The 21,286-nt window shown below is 50.6% G+C and overlaps 1 protein-coding gene across 1 annotated transcript; it reads left to right on the top strand.

Annotated features, from left to right (window-relative positions):
- Positions 1 to 20,114: 20,114 nt before the first annotated feature.
- LOC142025973 (olfactory receptor 14A16-like) lies at positions 20,115 to 21,071 on the top strand. Its single transcript, XM_075018722.1, has one exon. The coding sequence runs from the start codon at positions 20,115 to 20,117 to the stop codon at positions 21,069 to 21,071; it is 957 nt and encodes a 318-aa protein (XP_074874823.1).
- Positions 21,072 to 21,286: the final 215 nt, after the last annotated feature.

Genomic DNA, 21,286 nt, shown 5'->3' with positions numbered 1-21,286 from the left:
GAAAACTAAGCACTGGATGCTTTTCAGTAGGAATGAACTAATTCTTGTCCTTTTCATAGGACTCATAGTACATCTCACTACAGGGCCAGCCTCTTCTGGTCTTTCTTTTATGAAGATTTTGGGATTAATGGCTTCTTTAATTCTTTTGGTTTTTTTTTTTTGTTTGGTTGGTATTTTTATTTTACTTATCTGAATGCTTTCCACAAAGAAATGTGTGTCTTGCTCTGGTTTCTAATTCACAGTCTATGCAGGTTTTCTGTGACCTGGAGGCTACGCAAATGAAGTGTTGTACCCTCTGCGAGTTTAAACAAAATAAAGGGCCCTGCAGTGACTTGTTTTTCTGAGATCCTTCCTCCAAGACCTTCTCTGCAGTTGCAGGGAGCAGTGCCTGTGTGCAGACGGGAAGAAGAAAAGAGTCCTGCCATAGCAGCACTGCCAGGGAGCCTCATCACTTGGTCTTTCCTGAGCTGCTCTCTTTCCCACTTCCATGCTTTCCTTCTGAACCCTTGGGTTGGTGGAAGGCCTGAGTGCTCTTCAAGCATGGTTAGAGTCCTGCTGTGTGGCAGGCCTGTGACTGCAGGCAAGGACAGGCAGTGGGCACTTGTGTGACAGAACTGGCCTCCATTGCAGCATTTTCATCATACAAGGGGATCTCCTCAGGCCTTGTGCCACAGATGCCCCCCAGTCCTTTGGCTCACCCCTCTCCACCCCTGAGGAGCTGCTGTGCCCTTCAGAGTGTCTGGGGCTGTGGGGTGAGTGGCAGAGTTCTGCTGCATTCTGTGGTGGGCAGAGCTGTGGGGCCATGCCAGACTGGGCTGCACTGGGCAAAGGGCAGGGGAGGTGCAGAGAGGTCAAGGGAAGTGTTAAGAATTTAGGGGGAGCTATGCTGGGCTGGAAAGTGCCAGGGAGAGAAAAATACTAGTGTATAGCTTGTAATGTGTCACCATGCAGGGCGAGGACTCACACCAGGGATCTGTGGTGCAGAGGCAGGGCTTGTGGCAAGCATGGAAGACATGCAGGTGCAGGAGAGAAGAGGAGGCTGGTCTGTGCCCTTGGTAGTGTGGACAGACAGGGAAGGTGGCTCAGGGTCTTTGTCACTCCCAGTGTCTCTCATTGTCCATTTCCAGCACTTGCTGGTCACCCCAACTTGACGGGTGAGTTTTGCTGTAAGGCCATCTCCATCTTGCTGCTGGTCCAAGGGCTAGTTTGGGGGAACAGGCAGCCCTGCCCAGCTTCTCTCCTTCCCCAGACCCTGGAGCAGAGCTATCTGCAAAGCCCCATGTGGGACAAGGCTGCAGCAGTGCAGCGGTCAGGACAGGTACAAAGCACAAATTCCTATTGCCTTTGTTGTGGAGGTGTGTGTGTAGGAAAAGAAAACCTCACCTGGAGATGCTGGTTGCAAGGGAATTCAAAAGCAAACAGAAGACATTTGGTCACTTTTGAGAGATCAAGGCTGAACAAGGGAAATGCAGGGCTGCTGCTGAATGGAGAAGGTGATTTAATAAAAGCAGACACAGGAGGGGCTGAAGGAATGAATTCCGTCTGTGCCTGAGTCTTTAGTGAAATTGTCTCCAGGCCCCTGTGCTCAGGGAAAGGCTTTAAGGGAGAGGAGAGCATGCTTTGGCATGAAAGTAAGGAAATCCTGCAAGGACTGATGCCAGTTTCTGCCCCTGCAGGAGACTAACCCTGGCAATGACACAGGCGGGGTGTTGCCTGGCTGGGAGGAGGCCTTTTGGAAAGGTCTTGGTGGACGGCAAGAGGGACAGGACACAGCCTGGTGCCTTGGAAGCAAGGGAGGACAGGAGCACCGTGGGCTATACAAACAGGAGCACAGTGAGATGATTGGGGGAAGAGATTCTACAGAACACTGTGTCCAGATTTCAGATCCCAATGTAGGAAAGATGTTAGCAAGCTGGAGCCACTTTAGCAAAGGGCCCTCCTAATGGTCTAAGGCAGGAAGACTTTACCTGTGAGGGGAGGCTGAAGGAGCTGGGCTTGTCCAGCCTGGAGAAAGGAAGGTCTTGGGCGAAACATGTAGCAGCATTGCAGTGTTCGCAGGAAGACTGAATCAGGCTCGTGTCCATGGTACAAGACACAAGGACAAGAGGCAATGGGCTGAAAGAAGGGGGTTAGTGAATATATAGAGAAATACATTTCCAACATGAGGATAGCCAAACGCTGGAAGCTGTTTCCCAGGAAGTTTGTGCCGGCTCTATCCCAGAAAGTGACTAAGACGTCTTTGGATAAAGCCCTGAGTAATCTGGTCTGGCCCTGCTTTGAGCAGGACGTTTTTCCAAAAGCCTCCTGAGGTCCCTTCCAGCCTGAATGATGCTGCCCTTCCTTCCCCTTCATGCTTTCAAATTAGGGAGAGCTCTCAGGGTCTCCCTGACCACAGAAATAATTCACATCAGGTGCCGGGATGATTTGTATGTGCCCCCATACATACAGCCCTGACCATATCTAGAATCCATCAATATGTGTTTTTGAGATTTCCTCAGGTGTGTCAGTATGTATTAAAAAAAAAAAAAAAAAAAAAAAAAGAGAGAGAAAGAAATAAAAGAACCATTGACCTTCGAAAACATAAATATATGCAACACAGCTGTCCACATCTTTGGTAGCAGACTGGAAGTGGTGGCAGGGGTAGTGGGGCATCCTGCTGAAGTGAAATAAGTTGAGTTTTGTTTTTGAGGTGGCAGATGGAGAACATGTATTTCAGGGCTGGTATACAGAGAGAAATAGAAGATTCAAGCAAGTGTGGGGCTGTAATACCTTGGGTGCAAGAGGAGCATGATCAGGGTATTGGAAGAAGGCAGACAGGTTGTGGGCAACTCACAGGCCTTGACCAATCCTTGCTTAACCACAGCTGTGTGTTTGAAGCAACAGCCAGTAAGGACAGAAGGGCATCAGTCTGGCTTGGGAGATCCCAGAGTCCAAGTGTGGTGGGGAAAAGGGGACACAGCTAAAGTCTGCTGGGAAAGCAGCACAGGCATAGGACAGTGTAGGACAGCCTGCAATGGGGATGATCAAGGGCATTGCTGAGCTGTGGTGCTGCAATAGAAGGATACAGGCTTTGCCCAGGGAGCAGCAGGGAGGATGAGGACCATGCCCCCTGTATCAAGGGGAAGCTCGGATTTGTGGAGGTCCTCTCTGTGACAGACAACAGGTTGGACTAGCTTTTGTCATTTAGGATGAGAGCAGGAGTCAGAAGGAGTGACCTTGTGTTGCAAGTTGCAAACTGCTTGCTCAGGAGGAGGAAACAGAAAAAGTCTTTAGTCAGCAACCCCAGGAAGTCGCCAGGTTCATGAGCAGGCTCTGTGGAGGGTGGGTGAGGAGGCAACGAGGCACTGGAGCTGTAAGGACCTCATGTCCTTTTGCATGTACAGAGTGTTTACTGCTGGTGACGACATCCTACGATCAGTACTGGGCTGTGTGCCACCCCCTGCTCTCTACAAGACTCAGGAACTGCCAGGTCTGTCTCCTTTGCTAGGGGGATTTCTGTCAGGTACAGTAATCATTTCAGTCATGACCCAGATACCGTTCTGTGGCCCCAGTGGAGTGGACCACTTCTTCTGTGATTTCACCCCATTGCTGGAGCTTTCACACACTGGCACTGTGACACTCATGCTCTTTGCTGTCGTGACCTGCTTTTTAGATCCCATCCTCCCCTTCCTCTTCACATAATCATCCTGTGTGCATCAGAGATGCCGCCCTGAGGAACGTCTCCCATCCGGCACGGGCAGGCAGAAAGACTTCTCCACCTGCTCCTGCCGCCTCACTAGTGCCACTCTTTTCTACGACACCCTCATCTTTGAGTGCGTGATGCCTAGAAGAACCCTCCTGAGCGAGGTTGACAAAGCCCCTTATCTACACCATCCTCACATCCCTGTTCAATCCTCTCATCTACAGCCGGTGGACTAGAAAGGTTTTGGGAGGGGGACATTGAGAAAAATGCTCAGGGAAGCTGTGAGCTGCACAGAGAGCCCATGGGAGTTGTGGGCCTGCAGGAAGAGATGGCTTCTGGTTCTCTTTTGAACCAGCCCAGAGGACCTGGACTGGCATGTGCGGTGTCCTGGGCACTCCCCTGGAAGTGTGGGATAAGAAGACGGCTTTTGGTGTGTGATGCAGCAGAGAGGTGCTGGTGGAGCTGGCTGGTGTCATCATGAGGCCCCTCTCAAACATCTTGGAAGGGGCAGAGAGATCAGGGAGGTTCCAAGATCCTCAGAAAAGGCAAATCTCAAACCCATCTTCAAGAAGGGCAAAGAGGAGGATTGGGAGTGTAAAAGGTTGGCTACCTTCACCTCAGTCCCTAGCAAGGTGACAGGGAAAATGCTCTTGCAGCCATCTCCATCACTTGAAGGAGAAGAAAAGGATTGCTGAACCCATGTGGGAGGGGAAAGAAGGGCATGCTGTGTTCCTGGACTTTTGCAAGTCCTTGGATGTGGTTTCCCATAGTCTCCTTAGAGCGCATTGTTAACATCTGGACTGAAGATGTGGACGATGCAGTGCATGGGAAGTTGGCTGGACGATCAGGATCAAATTCCATCAATGGCACAAAGTCCTCTGAGAAGCCAGATACTAGCAGCATCTCTCCGTGATTGGCAAAATTTCATAAAAGTTCATTAAAAGCTGGAAATTAAGACTTTTTCTGCTGTTACATAGACTTTTTTTTCTGCATAGGCTTCCACATTTTTCTAAAAGTTACATTCTGGACTTGATTCAGTTGTCCGCACAGAGGTGGCCATGGCATCCAAGCTGCCCTGTGGTAACTGAAGCAGCCATGTGGGAAAAGTGATGCAGGAAACCTTCGGATGTATGAGTGGGTTTGCAGGCAGGGAACCTCGGGGGTGGTGCAGGGCATCACCTTCCTCCAGTGCTGCTGGGTGGGCTGTGAAGAGGCCTCTCAAGCACAGCAGACAGTATGTCCCCTTGGATGGTGGCTGTGAGGTCACTTCTCACTGGTCAACAGCAGCAGGGAGAGAGATACTCTGAGGTCATGAAGGTCATCAGGAAGCTGCCCTCAACAAGATGACACATTTGGGGAGGTCAGGAGGAGCCTGGGCAAAAGAAATGGGAGATCTGGGGGAGGGAAGAGGGCCTTGACCAACAGACACAAAAGATTTTGAAGAGGTAAAATGGGTTAAGGGGACGTTGCTGTGAAAACACTGGATGTTGTTTACCTCCATTTCAGCAAGACTTTTAGCACAGTCTCCCTCAATATTCTTCTGCTCAAGTTAGGACATTGCATTCTGGATGGATAGACAAAGAGATGGGCAAAGCACCAGTTGGATGATGAGGCTGAGAGCAGTGTTGAAGGGGCCATACCCTGCCTGGAGGCCAGTGGGACATATTGGGGTATTGTGGGGCTGCACAGGGGACTCTCCTGGGTGCTGTGCAGTTTAACACCTGTGTCCATGACCCAGAGGACGCAACTCTCACCACGTTTGTTGATGGCACTATATTGGGAGGACCATTCCTGTGCCTTGGGATGCCATTCAGGGGAATCCTAACAGGCAGAAGGACTGTCCTGTCAGGAACATTGTGAGATACAGGAAAGACAAAGGCCAGATCCTGTGCCTGGGATAGACTAAAACCCTGCAGTGGCAGGGGAAGGGGACTGCCTGGCCAGAGGGCATCTCTGAGGAAACAGCTCTGGTGGTGGTGTGGGACAGAAGGCAAAACACAATCCAGCAGTGATCCACATGATCCAGGGCTACCTGGTAGCAGAGGTGGCCAGCAGTGTCCTGGAGAGTAGAAAGAAAAGCCTCACCAAAAGTGTGAAGGAAAATATTGTCTCCCCTGCCCATCACTTGTCAAACCACCTGTACACCACTGTGTCCATTTTTGGGACCCTAGTTCAAGTGTCCCAGGTCTGGCTAGGGTGGGGTTCACTTTCTTCGTAGCAGCCCCTATGGTGTTATGTTTTGCATTGATGCCTAAAACAGTGCTGATAACACACCAGTGTTTTAGCTGTTGCTGAATAGTGTTTGCACAGCGTCAAGGTCTTCTCTGGACACACCTCCCTGAACACAGCTAGGGGTATGCCATGCCTCCTGAGATTCCTGAGAACATCCACCTTCTTGCCCATGGGATTGGGTTCCTTATGCAAGTTTCCTGGCATATCTGCACACCAATGGGGTGCTTTAGGCTACAAACAGAAATGAAAGCAAGCCTGTGACTGGGGCACTATCAGCTTAATTGCTAAAAGAGGGGGAGATGGAGGGATGTCAGAGCTGCCAGTTTCCTGCTGAAGATTTAAGGCCTCTGAGATAGCAGCAGAAGATGATAACAGTTTTGAAATGGCCTAGCCTTTAGATCATTTCACATGTGATGGCTCTGCTCCCCCAGTTCAATCATTGGCACCTGGAAACCACCCCTGCTTTTCCTTCCTCTCCTCCCCAAACCTGACCAAGTGATGACAGGAGGGAAAGAAGGAAGCAGAAAAGCCCTAGTCCTCCATCATCAGGTGGGGTCTGGCACTTGGAGGGCCACAGAGTCCTTCCATTGCGCAACCCATAAAGAATCAAGGTGGGAAGTGAGCCTGCAAGTCCGAATCAACAAGGTCCATGGACAGGCAAGGCTGTGTCTATGGCTGTGTCTGGAGACCAGTAGCCCTACAGCATAGACCAAGCTGGGGCTGAAACTCAGGCCTAGGCTTCAATCGTCTCCTGGGCTCATGGACAGAGGTGTGGGTGGAAGCTGCAGGTGATGCTGCCCAGGGCCCTGACACTGCCATTTTAGACCCCACCTGCCAGTGCCCTCAACTGGCCAAATTCTCATTCCCTGATGTGCAGGGTCTGCTCTCTGCTACTCTCCTTCTTCTTATCACTGGGGAACTGAGAGACCTCAATTTCACATTCATCATGGCCAGTGCTTACTCCAGTCTTCACGTCCCTGACCAGCTCTTCCTCTTCTGGGAGTTCCAGGTCCAGGTGAGCATCAGACTGGATGGCCTATTCAGAAGCTGACCCACACAGAAGCTCCCACCTCATCAGTTGCCTGTCCCATAGAGAGCGTCCATATATATCTGAGCTGCCCTGACATCACACAAGGCATCTCCTGCTTCTCATCTTCCCTGTCAGTCTCTCCTAAACATGTTGTGTCTCCATTCACCAAATAACCCATGGGAGCTGTCCTTCCTCACCTCAGCTCTTATTCCACTCATCTCACAGCTCTGTCATGGCACACAGGGCTCCCGCTGTCCATGCCCCAGGTGGTGGGCATTGATGCTCATTAGGACTGTAGCCCCTCGGGTGTGGCACCAGGGCCAAGGGCAGACTGAGACAAGGGCAGTCAAAAGAATCTCAGTAGATATAATAAAGGGGGATGAAAGATGATGTTTAGCACTTGCATTGTTGAAATTAGCTGAGGCAGAGACAATCCTTGATAAGAAGAGCTGGTCCCAAGAACCAGCCAATGAGGCAGATACAGTTCCTGATAAGAAGCAGGAGCTTGTCCCAAGAGCCAGCCAAGACTGCTCTTGTAGCTTGGGTGAACACCAAGAAACCACTGAGCCTGCACAAGAAAAGGGGTTACTAGTGGTGATGAAGAGGAGTTGTCTATCTTCATCTCTGTGACCACCCGACGACCACCATAAGGAGGCACTGTGCAAGCGCAGTTGAGAGGAAACTATGGAAATGACCACTCAGAACTCATTTTAATATGAAGCGGGGATAGGTCATGCATATGTATAGGTGTATTGTGAATATGTAACACTTGATTGTATAAATTTGAAGCGAACTGCTGAGTCAGACACGCAGGTCTTTGGTGGGACTACCCCCCAGTGCTGCCCAGCACTGAATGAAATTATCTACTTTACAATCTCACTGATTATGGAGTCTGTTTTCTGCACGTCACTGGTACTACCATGGAGTACCAGTAGGAGTACCAGTACTACCGCACAGGATCAGGTAGGGACCCCAGGCCTACCCTGGAGCATCAGGCAGGGATACCAGGCATACCCCAGAGGGTCAGGTAGGGACAGCGGGTCTAACACCGCACACCCATAGGGACAACAGGTGTACCCCAGAGTACTAGTAGGGGTACCGGTACTACTGCGCAGGATCAGGTAGGGACGCCAGGCAATACTCTGGAGCATCAGGTGGGGACACCAGGACTGCCCCAGAGCATCAGGTACGGGTACCAGGCCTACTCCAGAGGGTCAGGTAGGGAGGCGAGATCTACTCCTCCCTTGAAGTAGGGAGGCCGGGTCGACCCCCTCCACGCAGGTAGGGACGCCAGGCCTACCCCGGAGCATCAGGTAGCAAGGCCAGGTCTACCGCAGAGTGTCAGGTAGGGAGGCCTGGTCTACCCCACCTGTGTGGGTAGGGAGCCCAAGTCTACCTCTCCCGTGCCCGTAAGGGAGGCCTGGTCTAGCCCAGAGCGGCAGTAGGGACAGCAGGTGTACCCTGGGGTACAAGTAGGGGTACTGGTGCTACCCCGGGGTACCAGTAATGGTAACGGTACTACCCCGAAGGATCAGGTAGGCAGGCATGGTCTACCCCACCCTTGTGGGTACGGAGGCCAGGTCTACCCTGACCGCATCGTTAGAAAGGCCAGGTCGACCCCGCGCTTGCTGATAGGGATGCCAGATCTACCCTGCCAGTGCGGGTAGGGAGGCCAGGTCTACCTCGCCCGTGTCCGTAACGGAGGCCTGATCTAGCCCGGAGCAGCAGTAGGGACAGCAGGTGTACCCCGGGGTACAACTAGGGGTACCAGTGCTACTGTGGAGTACCAGTAGGGGTAATGATACTACCCCGGAGGATGAGGTAGGGATTCCAGGCTGTCCTGGTTTCAGCTGGGATAGAGTTAACTGTCTTCCTAGTAGCTGGTACAGTGCTATGTTTTGAGTTCAGTATGCGAAGAATGTTGATAACACTGATGTTTTCAGTTGTGGCTAAGGAGTGTTTAGACTACAGTCAAGGATTTTTCAGCTTCTGATGCCCAGCCAGCAAGAAAGTTGGAGGGCCACAAGAAGTTGGCACAGGACACAGCCAGGGCACCTGACCCAATTTGGCCAACAGGGTATTCCACACCATGTGACATCCCATCTAGTATAGGAATGGGGAAGTGGGGAAGGGAATCACGGCTTGGGGACTAGCTGGGTGTCGGTCGGCGGGTGGTGAGCAATTCCACTGCACATCATTTGTACATTCCAATCCTTTATGACTACTGTTGTTATTTTATTGGTGTTATCATTATCATTATTAGTTTCTTTTCTGTTCTATTAAACCGTTCTTACCTCAACCCACAAGTTTTACTTCTTTTCCTGATTTTCTCCCCCATCCCACTGCGGGGGGAAGGGGAGTGAACGAGCGGCTGCGTGGTGCTTAGTTGCTTGCTGGGGTTAAACCACGACACATGCCTACCCCCGACGGTCAGGTAGGGAGGCCAGTTGTACTGCACCCACGCCAGCAGGGAGGCCGGGTCTACCCACCATTGCCGGTATGGAGGCCTGGTCTACCCCATCCGCACAGGTAAGGCCGCCAGTTCTACCCCACCCATGCAGGCAGGGAGGCCAGGTCTACCCCGCTCTTGACTGTATGGAGGCCTGGTCTACCCCATATGCATGGGTAGGTAGGCCAGGTCTACTGCGCCCGCACCGGCGGGGTGCCAGATGTTCCCCATTCTTGCCACCACGGAGGCCTTTCCTACCCCATCTGTGCAAGTTGGGAGGCCAGTTCTACCCCATCTGCACAGGTAGTGAGGCCAGGTCTACCCCACCTGCACCGGCAGGGAAACCATATCAATCCTGCCCTTGCCGGTATGGAGGCCTTGCTTACTTTGTCCACAAGGGTAGGGAGGCCAGGACTACGTTTCCCTTGACAGCTGGGAGGCCTGGCCTACCCCATTCACCTGGGTAGGAAAGCCAGGCGTAACACAGAGCATCAGGTAGGGATACCAGGCCGACCCCAAAGGGTCAGGTAGGGAGGGAACGTCTACCCCCGCGTGCCCGTAGGGACATCAGGTGTACCCCGGAGTACCAGTAGGGGTACCTGTACTGCCACGCAGGATCAGGTAGGGGTACCGGTACTACCCCAGAGCATCAGGTAGGGAGGCCAGGTCTAATCCGGAGCGCCAGTAGGGACAGCAGGTGTACCACTAGGGGTACCAATACTACTCTGGAGGACAAGTAGGGGTACCGGTACTACCCTGGAGCATCAGGTAGGGACACCAGGCCTACCCCAGAGGTTCAGGTAGGGAGGCCAGGTCTAGCCGGGAGCGCCCATAGGGACATCAGGTGTACCCTGGAGTACCAGTAGGGCTACCGGTACTGCTGCAGAGGATCAGGTAGGGGTACTGGTACTACCCCGGAGCGTCAGGTAGGGACACCAGGCCGAGCCCGGAGCATCAGGTAGGTAGCCCAAGTCGACCTCTCCAGTGCCCTTAAGGGAGGCCTGGTCTAGCCCGGAGTGGCAATAGGGACAGCAGGTGTACCCTGGGGTACAAGTAGGGGTACCGGTGCTATTCTGGAGTACCAGTAGGGGTAATGATACTACCCCAGAGGATGAGGTAGGGATGCCAGGCCTACCCCTGATGGTCAGGTAGGGAGGCCAGTTCTGCAATGTCTGCGTGGGTAGGGAGGCCAGGTCTGCCCCGCCCATGCCAGCTGGGAGGCCTGGTCTACCGTATCCATGCAGGTTGGAATGCCATGCCTACCCCCTAACTGAGCAAAGCGCAGTAGTGATGGAACCAGAATAGACTCCAGCATGCAACAATCCAATGGTGCACACCATCCTCCTGCTGCGGCCAATGTCACCTGCTCGTCACACTGCACTGAAGCCCAATCCTGCCCTGCCGACTGAGAGGACTTTGCACCATCCCTCCTGCCCAGAAAGACTGGTATGACAGATGGAGCCCAGAGTCGGGAATTAAATGAACTCAATGAACTCCAGGACATGGTTTAGTGGGCATGGTTGATGGTTGGACTCGATGATCTTGAAGGTCTTTTCCAACCTAAATGATTTTATGATTCTATGAACACTTTATGAACACAAACCATAAACTAAAGGAATGATACCTCTCTCTGTGTGTATACATATATATCTATATGTATCTCATTGTCTATATATCTCAAAAGGATGGAAAAGGTGATGATGATAGACCGGGATGTAACTGAAGGTATGGGAACCGAGCATGACGTCAATGATTAAGGGGTGGATACTGTCCTGGTTTCAGCTGGGATAGAGTTAACTGTCTTCCTAGTAGCTGGTACAGTGCTATGCTTTTGAGTTAGGTATGAGAAGAATGTTGACAACACTGATGTTTTCAGTTGTTGCTAAGCAATATTTAGTCTCAAGTAAAGGATTTTTCAGCTTCTCATGCCCAGCCAGCGAGAAAGCTGGAGGGGCACAAGAATTTGGGAAGGGACACAGCCAGTGAAGCTGACCCACAGTGGCCAACTGGGTATTCCATACGATGTGACGTCACGTCTAGTATATAAACTGGGGGGAGTGGGGGTGGAGGGATCACCGCTCAGGGATTAACGGGGCATCAGTCGGCAGGTGGTGAGCAGTTGAATTTTTCATCCTTTGTACATTCCAATCCTTTTAATATTACTGTTGTCATTTAATTAGTGTCATCATTATCATTATTAGTTTCTGGCTGCACTTAGACATCAGATTCTTGTCACGACTCTGAGTTCTGACCTTGTTGGCAGAGTTTCTCGCACCCCTCACTGAGAACGGTAGGATGTTTTGGAGATGGGAGCATGCTTCAGTTTCCCAGATGCCAGGACAGTGCCCAAACCATCCTTCTCTTTGCCTCTGGTGCCCCATTTCCTGAGATGTAAAGCTGGTGGACCTTCTGTTGATAATCATGTTAAAGTACATCAATAACCCTTCAAGCCTTTGTGTGAGTTGGCTAAGGCTATCAGCATTTAAAAAAACCCAACAGTTTAATCTGCCTAAATATAAATATCTGCAACATAGGAGTCCGCATCTGTGGTGGCCATTCTGGGCAGTGCCAATTATATAGGTGTTTGCACTATAAAGCATGACACCCCATCCACAAGTACATATCTAAGTGGTTCAGATGAAGGGTGGTCTTGCAAAAGTTACCTTTTTTCTCCAAAGGTGGCATGGACACTGCTGGTTTCCCTCTCCAGAGAGTGGCAGAGGCTGGATCCCTTTCTCATGACAGACTCCTTGCCAGAAAGACACAACCTCGAGGGTAACTCATCAGGTTTTTAGGGCATTTCACTCAGCATACATTTGTGGATGATTTTGGTGCTTTTCTGTGTCTACTCTTTCTGCACAGACCATCATAAAAAGACAACCATTTCATACAAGGTGGTCATAAAGGCCGTGCTGTGGCCAAGAAAGCTCACCATGAGCTCTGGAGGGAGCAAGGAAGCTTATAATAAGTGCCAGGAAGAACCAAGAAGCTCAAGGCATCTTCTGAAGAGCGAGAGGCCCTGAGCAGCAGTGATGGGTCACATGTAGGTCTGGGATAGAGGGTCGGGGGATGTCAGGGAGAAACAAGGGGATGGCAGATGGCTTTACCAAATCCTTACAGTCATGTCTGAGCCCAGAAAAGGAACGAGTTGATGTCTGCGGGTGGAGGAGGAAGAAAAGGATTGTCCTGGGAAGACGGCAGGAAGGAAGGCCCTTCCTGTGCAAACGGGGATGATGGAGACTTTTCCATCTGGTGTGCAATGGCTCAGCCTGGCAGAAGGACAATGCCCACTGCTTGGGGTGAATGTGGTCAGTAATGCCCCATGAGCTAACATGATCTCTTTTCTTCCTTCACTCCCCACACTTGGATGGCCCTCAGGAAAACATCCCTGAGCCTGGAGAATGCCCAGACCTCGTGGGCTGATTTCCCATCACTGCAGGGGAAGAGGAAGGGTTTCTGAGACACAAGGGCATGCAGGGAGAGAGTGCTCTGTATGTGTGTTAAAGGCAGGAAGATGATATGAAAAAGCGTGGAGTGGGAGGGTGTCATGCTATAGTGAAATAGGTTGAGTTTTGATTTTGAGGCAGCAGAAGGAGGAGGATGTGCAGATTACTGCTGGGATGTGGAGATAAATAGAGGATACAAGTGAGCCTGGGGAGTGGGACACCTGGGCTGATTGAGGAGCATTAGCAGGGCTTAGGAAGAAGCTGCACAGGTTATCAAGAATGCACAAACTTTGGCAAAATGTGAGAAAACCACATCTTTGTGTTTGAAGAAATAGTCAGTGAGCACAGAAAGTCATCCGTACAGCTTGGGACATCATAAGGTCAGAGTGAGGTGAGGAAGCAGGAGTGGTGGTTAAAATCTGCAGAGAGAGCCACAGGCTTAGAACAGTGTAGGACAGGCATAGAACAGTTTAGGACAGGCTATGATGGGGATGGTCCCTTTGTGGGGTCAGGGACCCCCCAGCAGAACTTAAGGCTTTGTCCTTTTGCCTATGGCTGCTGTCTTTTACACTGCAGCCCCTGAGAGGACACCAGTTCCTTATGACCCCAGTGCTTTGTTGTCTCCTCATCCACCTTCCATAGAGCCTGGGAGGAGTCCTATCACTGTCCTGCACTCGGCATCATTGCACACCCCCACATCTCACTCCTCCCTGGAAGAGTCCTAAGCATGCCATGAGGGAAAGGGTCCCCATTGCTAGGGTATGGGGGTCAGCGCTTGAACATCCTGCTTGATGAAACACACCAAGGCCATTCACAGCTGCCTGCACGGTTGATTTTCAACCTCGAACCAATGCCTCTGCGTCCCTGCTTCACCAGCCCCCAGGGACAGTCACCTTGTCATCTCATTCCCTCCATGATCACTTCACTATGGCCCTCAGTGGGACTAAATAACACCTTCAGAAACTTGGAGACATGCTGCTGACTTGCATTTCTCTAGAGGCCGGTGGAATCTTCTTTCAGTATCTGCAGTTCAGGAACTTGGCACCAGAGGGCTCATTAACATGCCAAATGCCCTAACAAGCCAAGCCTCTGGGCATAACTTTCCTTCCTTCCTCAGTTCTTAGGTGGTTAGTTTGAGAGGTTTCTGGAGTGCAGTCCAAGTGAAAAGTTTTCAGTACCAAATATCAGTAAGAAACAATTTCCTCTTTTTCTGCTTATTTTTCTGCTTACGCATCAAGGGATAGCAGCAAACTCCAACTAATACCAACCCTCAGCATCTCCTAATGGACTCTGAATATGCAGAGAATCCAAGACCCTGTATGTCAGACACTTTATGGGCAGTCTTTGTCCCTACCTCCAACCCCACCACTTCTCTCAACATCCACCTGGGACTTACACACCTTTGTTCAATTCTCAGCTTTCTCCACTACAGTCTGTAGCTTCATGTTTCAACCCATTGACACCAGTTGCCACCTGCTTCACTTGGAGAACAAGCTGCACACAGACACAGAAGGATGTTTCTTAATTGCCAAAACCCAAAACCAAAGGAAGGCATGGTTCATTAAAAAATAAACCACCCTCCTCTGATCTATATTAAGTCCACCTTACCTCCTCTGAAGTTTGCTTTCCACAGTGGATAGTCTTAGAGCAATAGAAAACACATTTTTGTGTCAAGCACAGATCCCAAGAACCCCAGAAGACCTCCCTGCCCCAGGCTCTGTTTGTCCATATTCACTCACAGCGAGTCACACGCTGAAGTCAGGAGCTCCCTCCGTTCACAGAAGGAAGCAAAGAGACGAAGTGGACAAAATGCTCTCTTTTGAAGAGTCAAATCTGCACTAACCCCAACATATCTGGGTTACAGGAGCATCTTCAAGTAGACTCTGCAGCATCTAGACCCACTCATTTCTCATTCTTCTCCAGCACCAGACACGTTGAGTGCAATTGTCCAGGCTTGCCTTTCTCCTCAAGGGAGAAAAATTAGTTGTGTCAACTGAGATGCTTTGACCTACCCTGCCTATCCACCAGCTCCTGCTGCAGAAAGTCTCCTGACAGCCCTGGGTCACATTTCCCAGTGCCATGTGGGGTCTTCAGCTACCCCTGGGAATTTTGGAGGCTGTGGCCATCTCTATGTGGGCAACTGCATCAACCCCTGAAAGAAGGTAGTAGGTAAAATTTGAAACATATACAGAAAAGACTTTGGTGTAATAAGTGTGTAAGAAGTCTTCATTTCCAGAACTTTGATGCTGGTCTGTGAAGTCTCCTTTTTTTTTTTTTCCATAGGCCAGGGACATGGATTAGCAAGCTGATGAAATTTTCTCTCCCTCTATGCAAAAACACATTTATACTTCCACTCCCTTTTCACTGGTAGTGTTACTAATTTGTCATTGATTTGTTATTAATTAGAATTAATCATATTAACATTAATAGTAATATAGAATTTTAAGAAATATTTTAGTAAAATCATATATCTGTTGTATTTAACCCACAAGTAACAGCTGCTGTGAAATCCTCTGTGTAGCCCTGTACCAAGGCCGGAGTAGCTCTGGTCAAGATCATTTAGACTACTGTGAAATCCTCTGTATACCCTTGTACCAAGGCCGGAGGAACACTGTCAAACATACCTAGTAGGAACATTTAGAGCTTAGATAACGAGCTTAAGACTTCAGGTATAATGGACATAATGTTTATTTGTAGGAGTATAACATAGTTTGAAAGAATGTATAAAATGTCAGAAATTCAAATTAATGGGAACTAAGAAGAGCTGAATGAAGCAATTTGCAGTTATCTGCCAAGAAATAGTAAAACCACCTGCCAGGGGCCAAACTGCGCAGAATCACCTGAAGGAGGTCAAGAAGCGGACAAGTGAGGAAGATTATGAAAGACCACCAGAGGACTCTAGAAGACCACCACAGACCTTTAGTGCGCCTGCGTGAAGGACATTAACATATGCTAATGATTCCCCAGAAATCTGATGAATATGCAAATGACTTCCTGGAAATCTAATGAATATGCATGAGTAGGTTCACTATAAGGTGTACGACTTTGGTGTACAGGTGTGCTTGGTTTGTGAGAAGACTCACCCTCACACCTGGCCGTCAATAAAGAAGTGTCTGCTCATCTACACTAAATTGGTGTTGATAAGTTCTTTATTCCGAGTTTTTCAGTAACAGTAGCATTTATGTTTGCCCAAGTAACCCCTGATTTGATTCCTACCCAGTGTTGCTTGGTTTCCTCTGGAGTCCTGCCTTGAGGCACCAAGGCCTGGGAGACCTTGCTGGTGATAACTGAGTCAAAGAGCACACAAAATATAGCAGATCTACCTATACCTACTCATTAGCAGTGATCACATATTGACTTTGCTTTTTCTTTAACTGTCCCTGAAGCAGTAATAGCTCATTATGGTGGCCTTGAACTTATTTTCAAGTTTCAACTCAGTTTTGATATAGGTCATTTCTGTGCTTGGAGGATGCTGTCCTTGAAAAGCAATGTATGAAGCTCTGCTGCCCTTCAACGCTGATGGTGATGAGACCCCCACTAAAAGTCCCCAGAATAGGCCAAAGCCTGGTCCTTTCAAGTTCAGCATCTGCAGTCACCTGTTTTTCTTCCTTACTCCCCTCGGGAGCTGGGACCTCACTATTTCATTTTCACGATAGAAGAGGCTTACACTGACCTTCACTTCCCTGGCCAGCTCTGCCTTGCTGGCAAGTATCAGATCCAGGTTTGCATTACCCTTGTTGGCCCATCTGGCAGCTTTGAGAAGATGTTCCCCCAAGACACTCCAGAAACTGCCTGGACTGTTTGCATGCTGCTGTGTTCCCCTTCCAGAAAATGCCAGGGTCCTTAAAGTCCCCAGTGAGGCCCAGGCTTCTACATCCAGAGACTTCCTTGGGGTGCTTAGAAAAGACCGTGTCTACTTCCTCACCCTGACTGTGGGTTCCTCAATTCCCACCACAATGTCACCTTTGCTGGCCCCTCCTCTGACCCTCACTCACAAGGGCTGACCCAACTTCTCCCTGGCCCCAGTAAGGAGCTCCATACATCCAAGCAACTTCTTCACTTTGAGGGAACCCCACTCCTGATCCTTCCAGCCTGTTGCTCCTAAGAAACAGTACCCACCCACTGCAGTACCCCAAGCTGTGTCACTTGTCCCACCATGCCTTGGCAGTTCCTTTAGGCTCCAGCTCGTCCTTGTTATGCCCCTGGCTGAGGGCATCAGTGCACATTTGGGCTGTAGCACCTCAGCTGTAACAAAAGGCCAAGCTCTGACTTGACTTCAGGAAGCTGGTCCAAGTGTCTAAGACCCCCTGTGTGCAAAGGCTTGGCTTCAGAGCCATGCCGGAGTAGTTGGTGGATGGAAACCTAGAGCTGAAATTGGATGCCAAGACAGTGAGCAAACTCTGCTCTCTCCAAGGTCGGAAAGAAGAAGGGTTGGGAAGGGCAGCCCTGCCAGGGAATGGGGTTTTTGTCAGTGGTGGCTCTGCTGCCCCTGAGGGCCTTTGGCAGAGCTGAAGCTGATCCCTAGGAATGACAAGGTGCTACTGACAGGTCCACTGTGAAAACTGTTGTTAATTTCCTTGGGGGAGTGAGTAAAGGTAGGTGGAGATGAAAAAACCAGAAGTTTGAAAGTGTAGGCATAGGTGTGGTGACCCCAGTGTGATGTGCTACCTGTCTAAAGGTGGGAGAATGAAAACATGATTCTTGGACCTCACTCTTTCAGATAGGAGAAATGTCACTGCTGAAAAAAGCATCTGTCCCCAGCTCAGGGAAAAAACATCAGTGATCGCCTCAGCCTGTTTCCCAGCAGGTTCCCCTGGAGCCCCAGGGACACCTGGAGGGAGCCCAGAGGGGGCAGAGAAAGTGCTGCCTTGGGCTGGTCCTCTGCTGCTGAGCTGGGCTGGGCTCCTGGGCTGGAGGGAGCTCCTGGCAAGCAGGCAGCACTGCCAAGAGACAGCTCTGCCCAGGAGCAGCTCCTCTGCAAAGCGCAGCAGGGCTGAGGGCACTGCCTGCAGGCACCGAGGGGAGAGGAGTGATGCAGAGAGAGTTTAAAGGCGGTCTGGGGTGAGAGGATGCAGAGAGCTGACTCAAAGAGAATTCTTCACGGCCCTCTGCACAGTAAGTCTCTGGGTGCAGGGAAAAGCTGTGTGCTGGGGCAGGGACTCTGCCGCTGGTCAGGGTAAGGACTCAGCCTGCCTGGGGAACTCCAACAGCAAAGTGGGGAGAAGCTGTGGGTGGAAGGAGCAACCCTTGGTGGGACAGGGCAGGGCAGGGTCCTGCTGCTGCCGAGAAGATGCTGCGTGGGTCACGGATGCTCACAGGTCCCAATCACCCCCAGAATATTTCAAACAGGATGTTTCAAGGAGAAGAACAAGGCAGGGATTATTATAAAGATAAGGAGCTTTGAGTCTGTCTTCTCAGTTTCCAATTCCAGGGGGAGAGAGAGGGAAGAGAGAAAAGGAGAAGTGGAAAAGGAGAACTAGAGTTTCAACAAGTCCCTGAGACTCCTGAACTGCAACTTTGAGTGATCAGTAGGTCTGCCAAGAGCTTCCTAAAATGCCTTCAGTCACTCCCCTGCCTATGGACAGCACCAGAATCGCCTCTGCTGGACCTCTCAGGGTTGTTCTGATCTGCCCTTTTCCAGCTGCAAAAAGGAGCATGTGCCTGCCCAGTGCCCAGCAAACAGGCGTGTTTCTGTAGGGCCAGGGGGAGCATGCAGAGATTGGGATGGGATCTGTGAGTGCTGACAGGGAAAAGAAATGGCACAGGGAAACACCTCCCAGGAGGAAAATCTCCAGCCAGCAAGAATATGATCAGGGAATGAGGAAACAAAATGCAAAAATGTTGTGAGAGGGAGAATTCAGAAAACTCCTTATGATCTCCTCCAGTGCAGACCCCTTCCTCTGAGCAAGCCCCCTTGGCTCCTCTCCCTCCTAGCAAAGCTTCTGCCCTTCAGAGCTGGGGGGTCCAAGGCATGAACCATCTCCTCAGCAGCCAGAGCTCCAGCAGAGCCGTGGGCGCAGCTCTCCAGCCACCTGCCCATTTCCCTCTGCAGAGCTCAAGGCTGAGAGCATCTGCCTGGCACTGTTGGTGTCTGGGAGGAGGTCTGAACAGCAGAGTAAGGGTAACTTTCCTGAGTGCCCAGCTGCCTCTCTGATTGCCTCTCTCAGCCAGACCCTCACTGCATTTTCCCATGTTTCTCCAGTTGTCTGTGTTGTTTTTATTGTTACTTCATTCTTGCTGTCAGGCTCTCTGGGAATGGGAGTTTCAGCTGCAGAGTCACACTCTGACCTTGTGGGTCCTCCTATGCAGATGTGTCCATGGAAATGAGGTGTCCCAGCTTTCACCTGTGGGGCTGTGGGCAATGCAGTCTGTGGGGCTGGGGAATGAGCTGGTTTTCCCTGGATTACATGTAATCATTAGGACATTGGCTTAAACTCTTTGGGGTGGCTTTCCAAGCTGTGAGCTGTCCTTAAGCATGGAAATTGTTCACATAGCAGCTTTCCCTTATCTGAAAGCCCACAAAGACAGGTGCAGAGATGCTATCTATGGCTGAGCAAATGCTGTTGGGTTGATGAAATGAGCCGTGTGTGTCCTTGGCTAGAAACAGGGTGCTGAGACCTTGAGAAAGGGTGAGGCATTGAGTGGTCTGCAGTGGATCCCTCTGCTCTCAGCAGCATCTGGTGGCTTTTATTGGTACCACGGGAGTGTGATCAGCCTCCATCTGAGAAAACTGCAAGCACAGGGCAGCTGGGAACAAGCCCAACCAGTTCCATTCACTCCTCACTAAGCCACAGTGAATCCCTTTGCCTCTCATGTCTCAGCTCACGATTTCTGATTTCAGAGAACACTCACATGGTAGGATGGGGGAAGTAGTTAACCCCCCCTCCCCCTAAAATTTCTTTCTGCCACCCACATTCTTTAAGACTGGGAGTGCAGATGCTGACAAGCCCTCCTGTGTTAGGAGTGATTTTATCTGACATATTCTGAATATCAAACCTAGCCCCCCTGCCACGTTCCCATCTACCCACCGCAGTGGGGCTGGGTCAACTCCTCAAGAGACAATGGGCAGAGGCCCTGCTCCAGCACACAGAGCCACAGAAAATGAAGCTGAAGACCAGAGGCAGAATGAAAGTTTCTCCTGAGGAAGGAGAAAGGGTGGGTGTGTGGCAGGGGGAGGGTCAATGAGACATATCTTTGGTTTCACTCAGAGATGTTTGTGGTAACTTGTCACTGCCTTTTCCTCCTTGGACAGTCCCCCGTGTCCAGAGGACGCATATGCTCAACAGCAGTTCCATGACTGAGTTCCTCCTCCTGGCATTTTCAGACACGCGGGAGCTTCAGCTCTTGCACTTCTGGCTCTTCCTGGGCATCTACCTGGCTGCCCTCCTGGCCAACGGCCTCATCATCACCGCTGTAGCCTGGGACCACCACCTCCACACACCCATGTACTTCTTCCTCCTCAAACTCTCCCTCCTCGACCTGGGTGTCATCTCCACCACTGTCCCCAAATCCATGACCAACTCCCTCTGGAACAACAGGGCCATCTCCTACCCAGGATGTGCTGCACAGGTCTTTCTGTTTACCTTTTTGATCTCAGCAGAGTACTTTATTCTCACAGTCATGGCCTATGACCGCTACGTTGCCATCTGCAAACCTCTGCACTACGGGACCCTCCTGGACAGCAGAGCTTGTGTCCACATGGCAGCAGCTGCCTGGGGCACTGGTTTCCTCAATGCTGTGCTGCACACTGCCAATACATTTTCACTACCCCTCTGCCAAGGCAATGCTGTGGACCAGTTCTTCTGTGAGATCCCCCAGATCCTCAAGCTTACCTGCTCAGGTGCCTACCTCAGGGAGGTTGGGGTACTTGTAGTTAGTGTCTGTTTTGGATTTGGGTGTTTTGTTTTCATTGTGCTGTCCTATGGGCAGATCTTCAGGGCTGTGCTGAGGATCCCCTCTGAGCAGGGTCGGCACAAAGCCTTTTCCACCTGCCTCCCTCACCTCGCCGTGGTCTCCTTGTTTCTAAGCACTGGCATGTTTGCCTACCTGAAGCCCCCCTCCATCTCCTCGCCAACCCTGGACCTGCTGGTGGCAGTTCTGTACTCAGTGGTGCCTCCAGCCTTGAACCCCCTCATCTACAGCATGAGAAACCATGAGATCAAGGATGCCCTGAGAAAACTAATCACTGGATACTGTTCAGAAGAAATGAACTGCATGTTGTCTTTTGCATAGGACTCATATCTCATTACAAGCCCAGCGTGTCTTCTGGTGGGTTTTTATGGTGATTTTGGTGTTTTGAGTGTGGTTTTTGATTGCTCTTTTTGCTTTGTTTTACTTTTCTTTGTGGAAAGCATTCAGATAAGTTTCTTCCTCTGGTTTCTAATTCACACTCTATCCAGATTTTGTGTGTCCCGCAGGTTGTGCAAATGAGGACCCATACCCTCTGT

Source organism: Buteo buteo, chromosome 31, assembly GCF_964188355.1.
Source record: "Buteo buteo chromosome 31, bButBut1.hap1.1, whole genome shotgun sequence".
Classification (NCBI taxonomy): Eukaryota; Metazoa; Chordata; class Aves; order Accipitriformes; family Accipitridae; genus Buteo; species Buteo buteo.
This window is presented reverse-complemented; position numbering and strand designations above follow the sequence as displayed.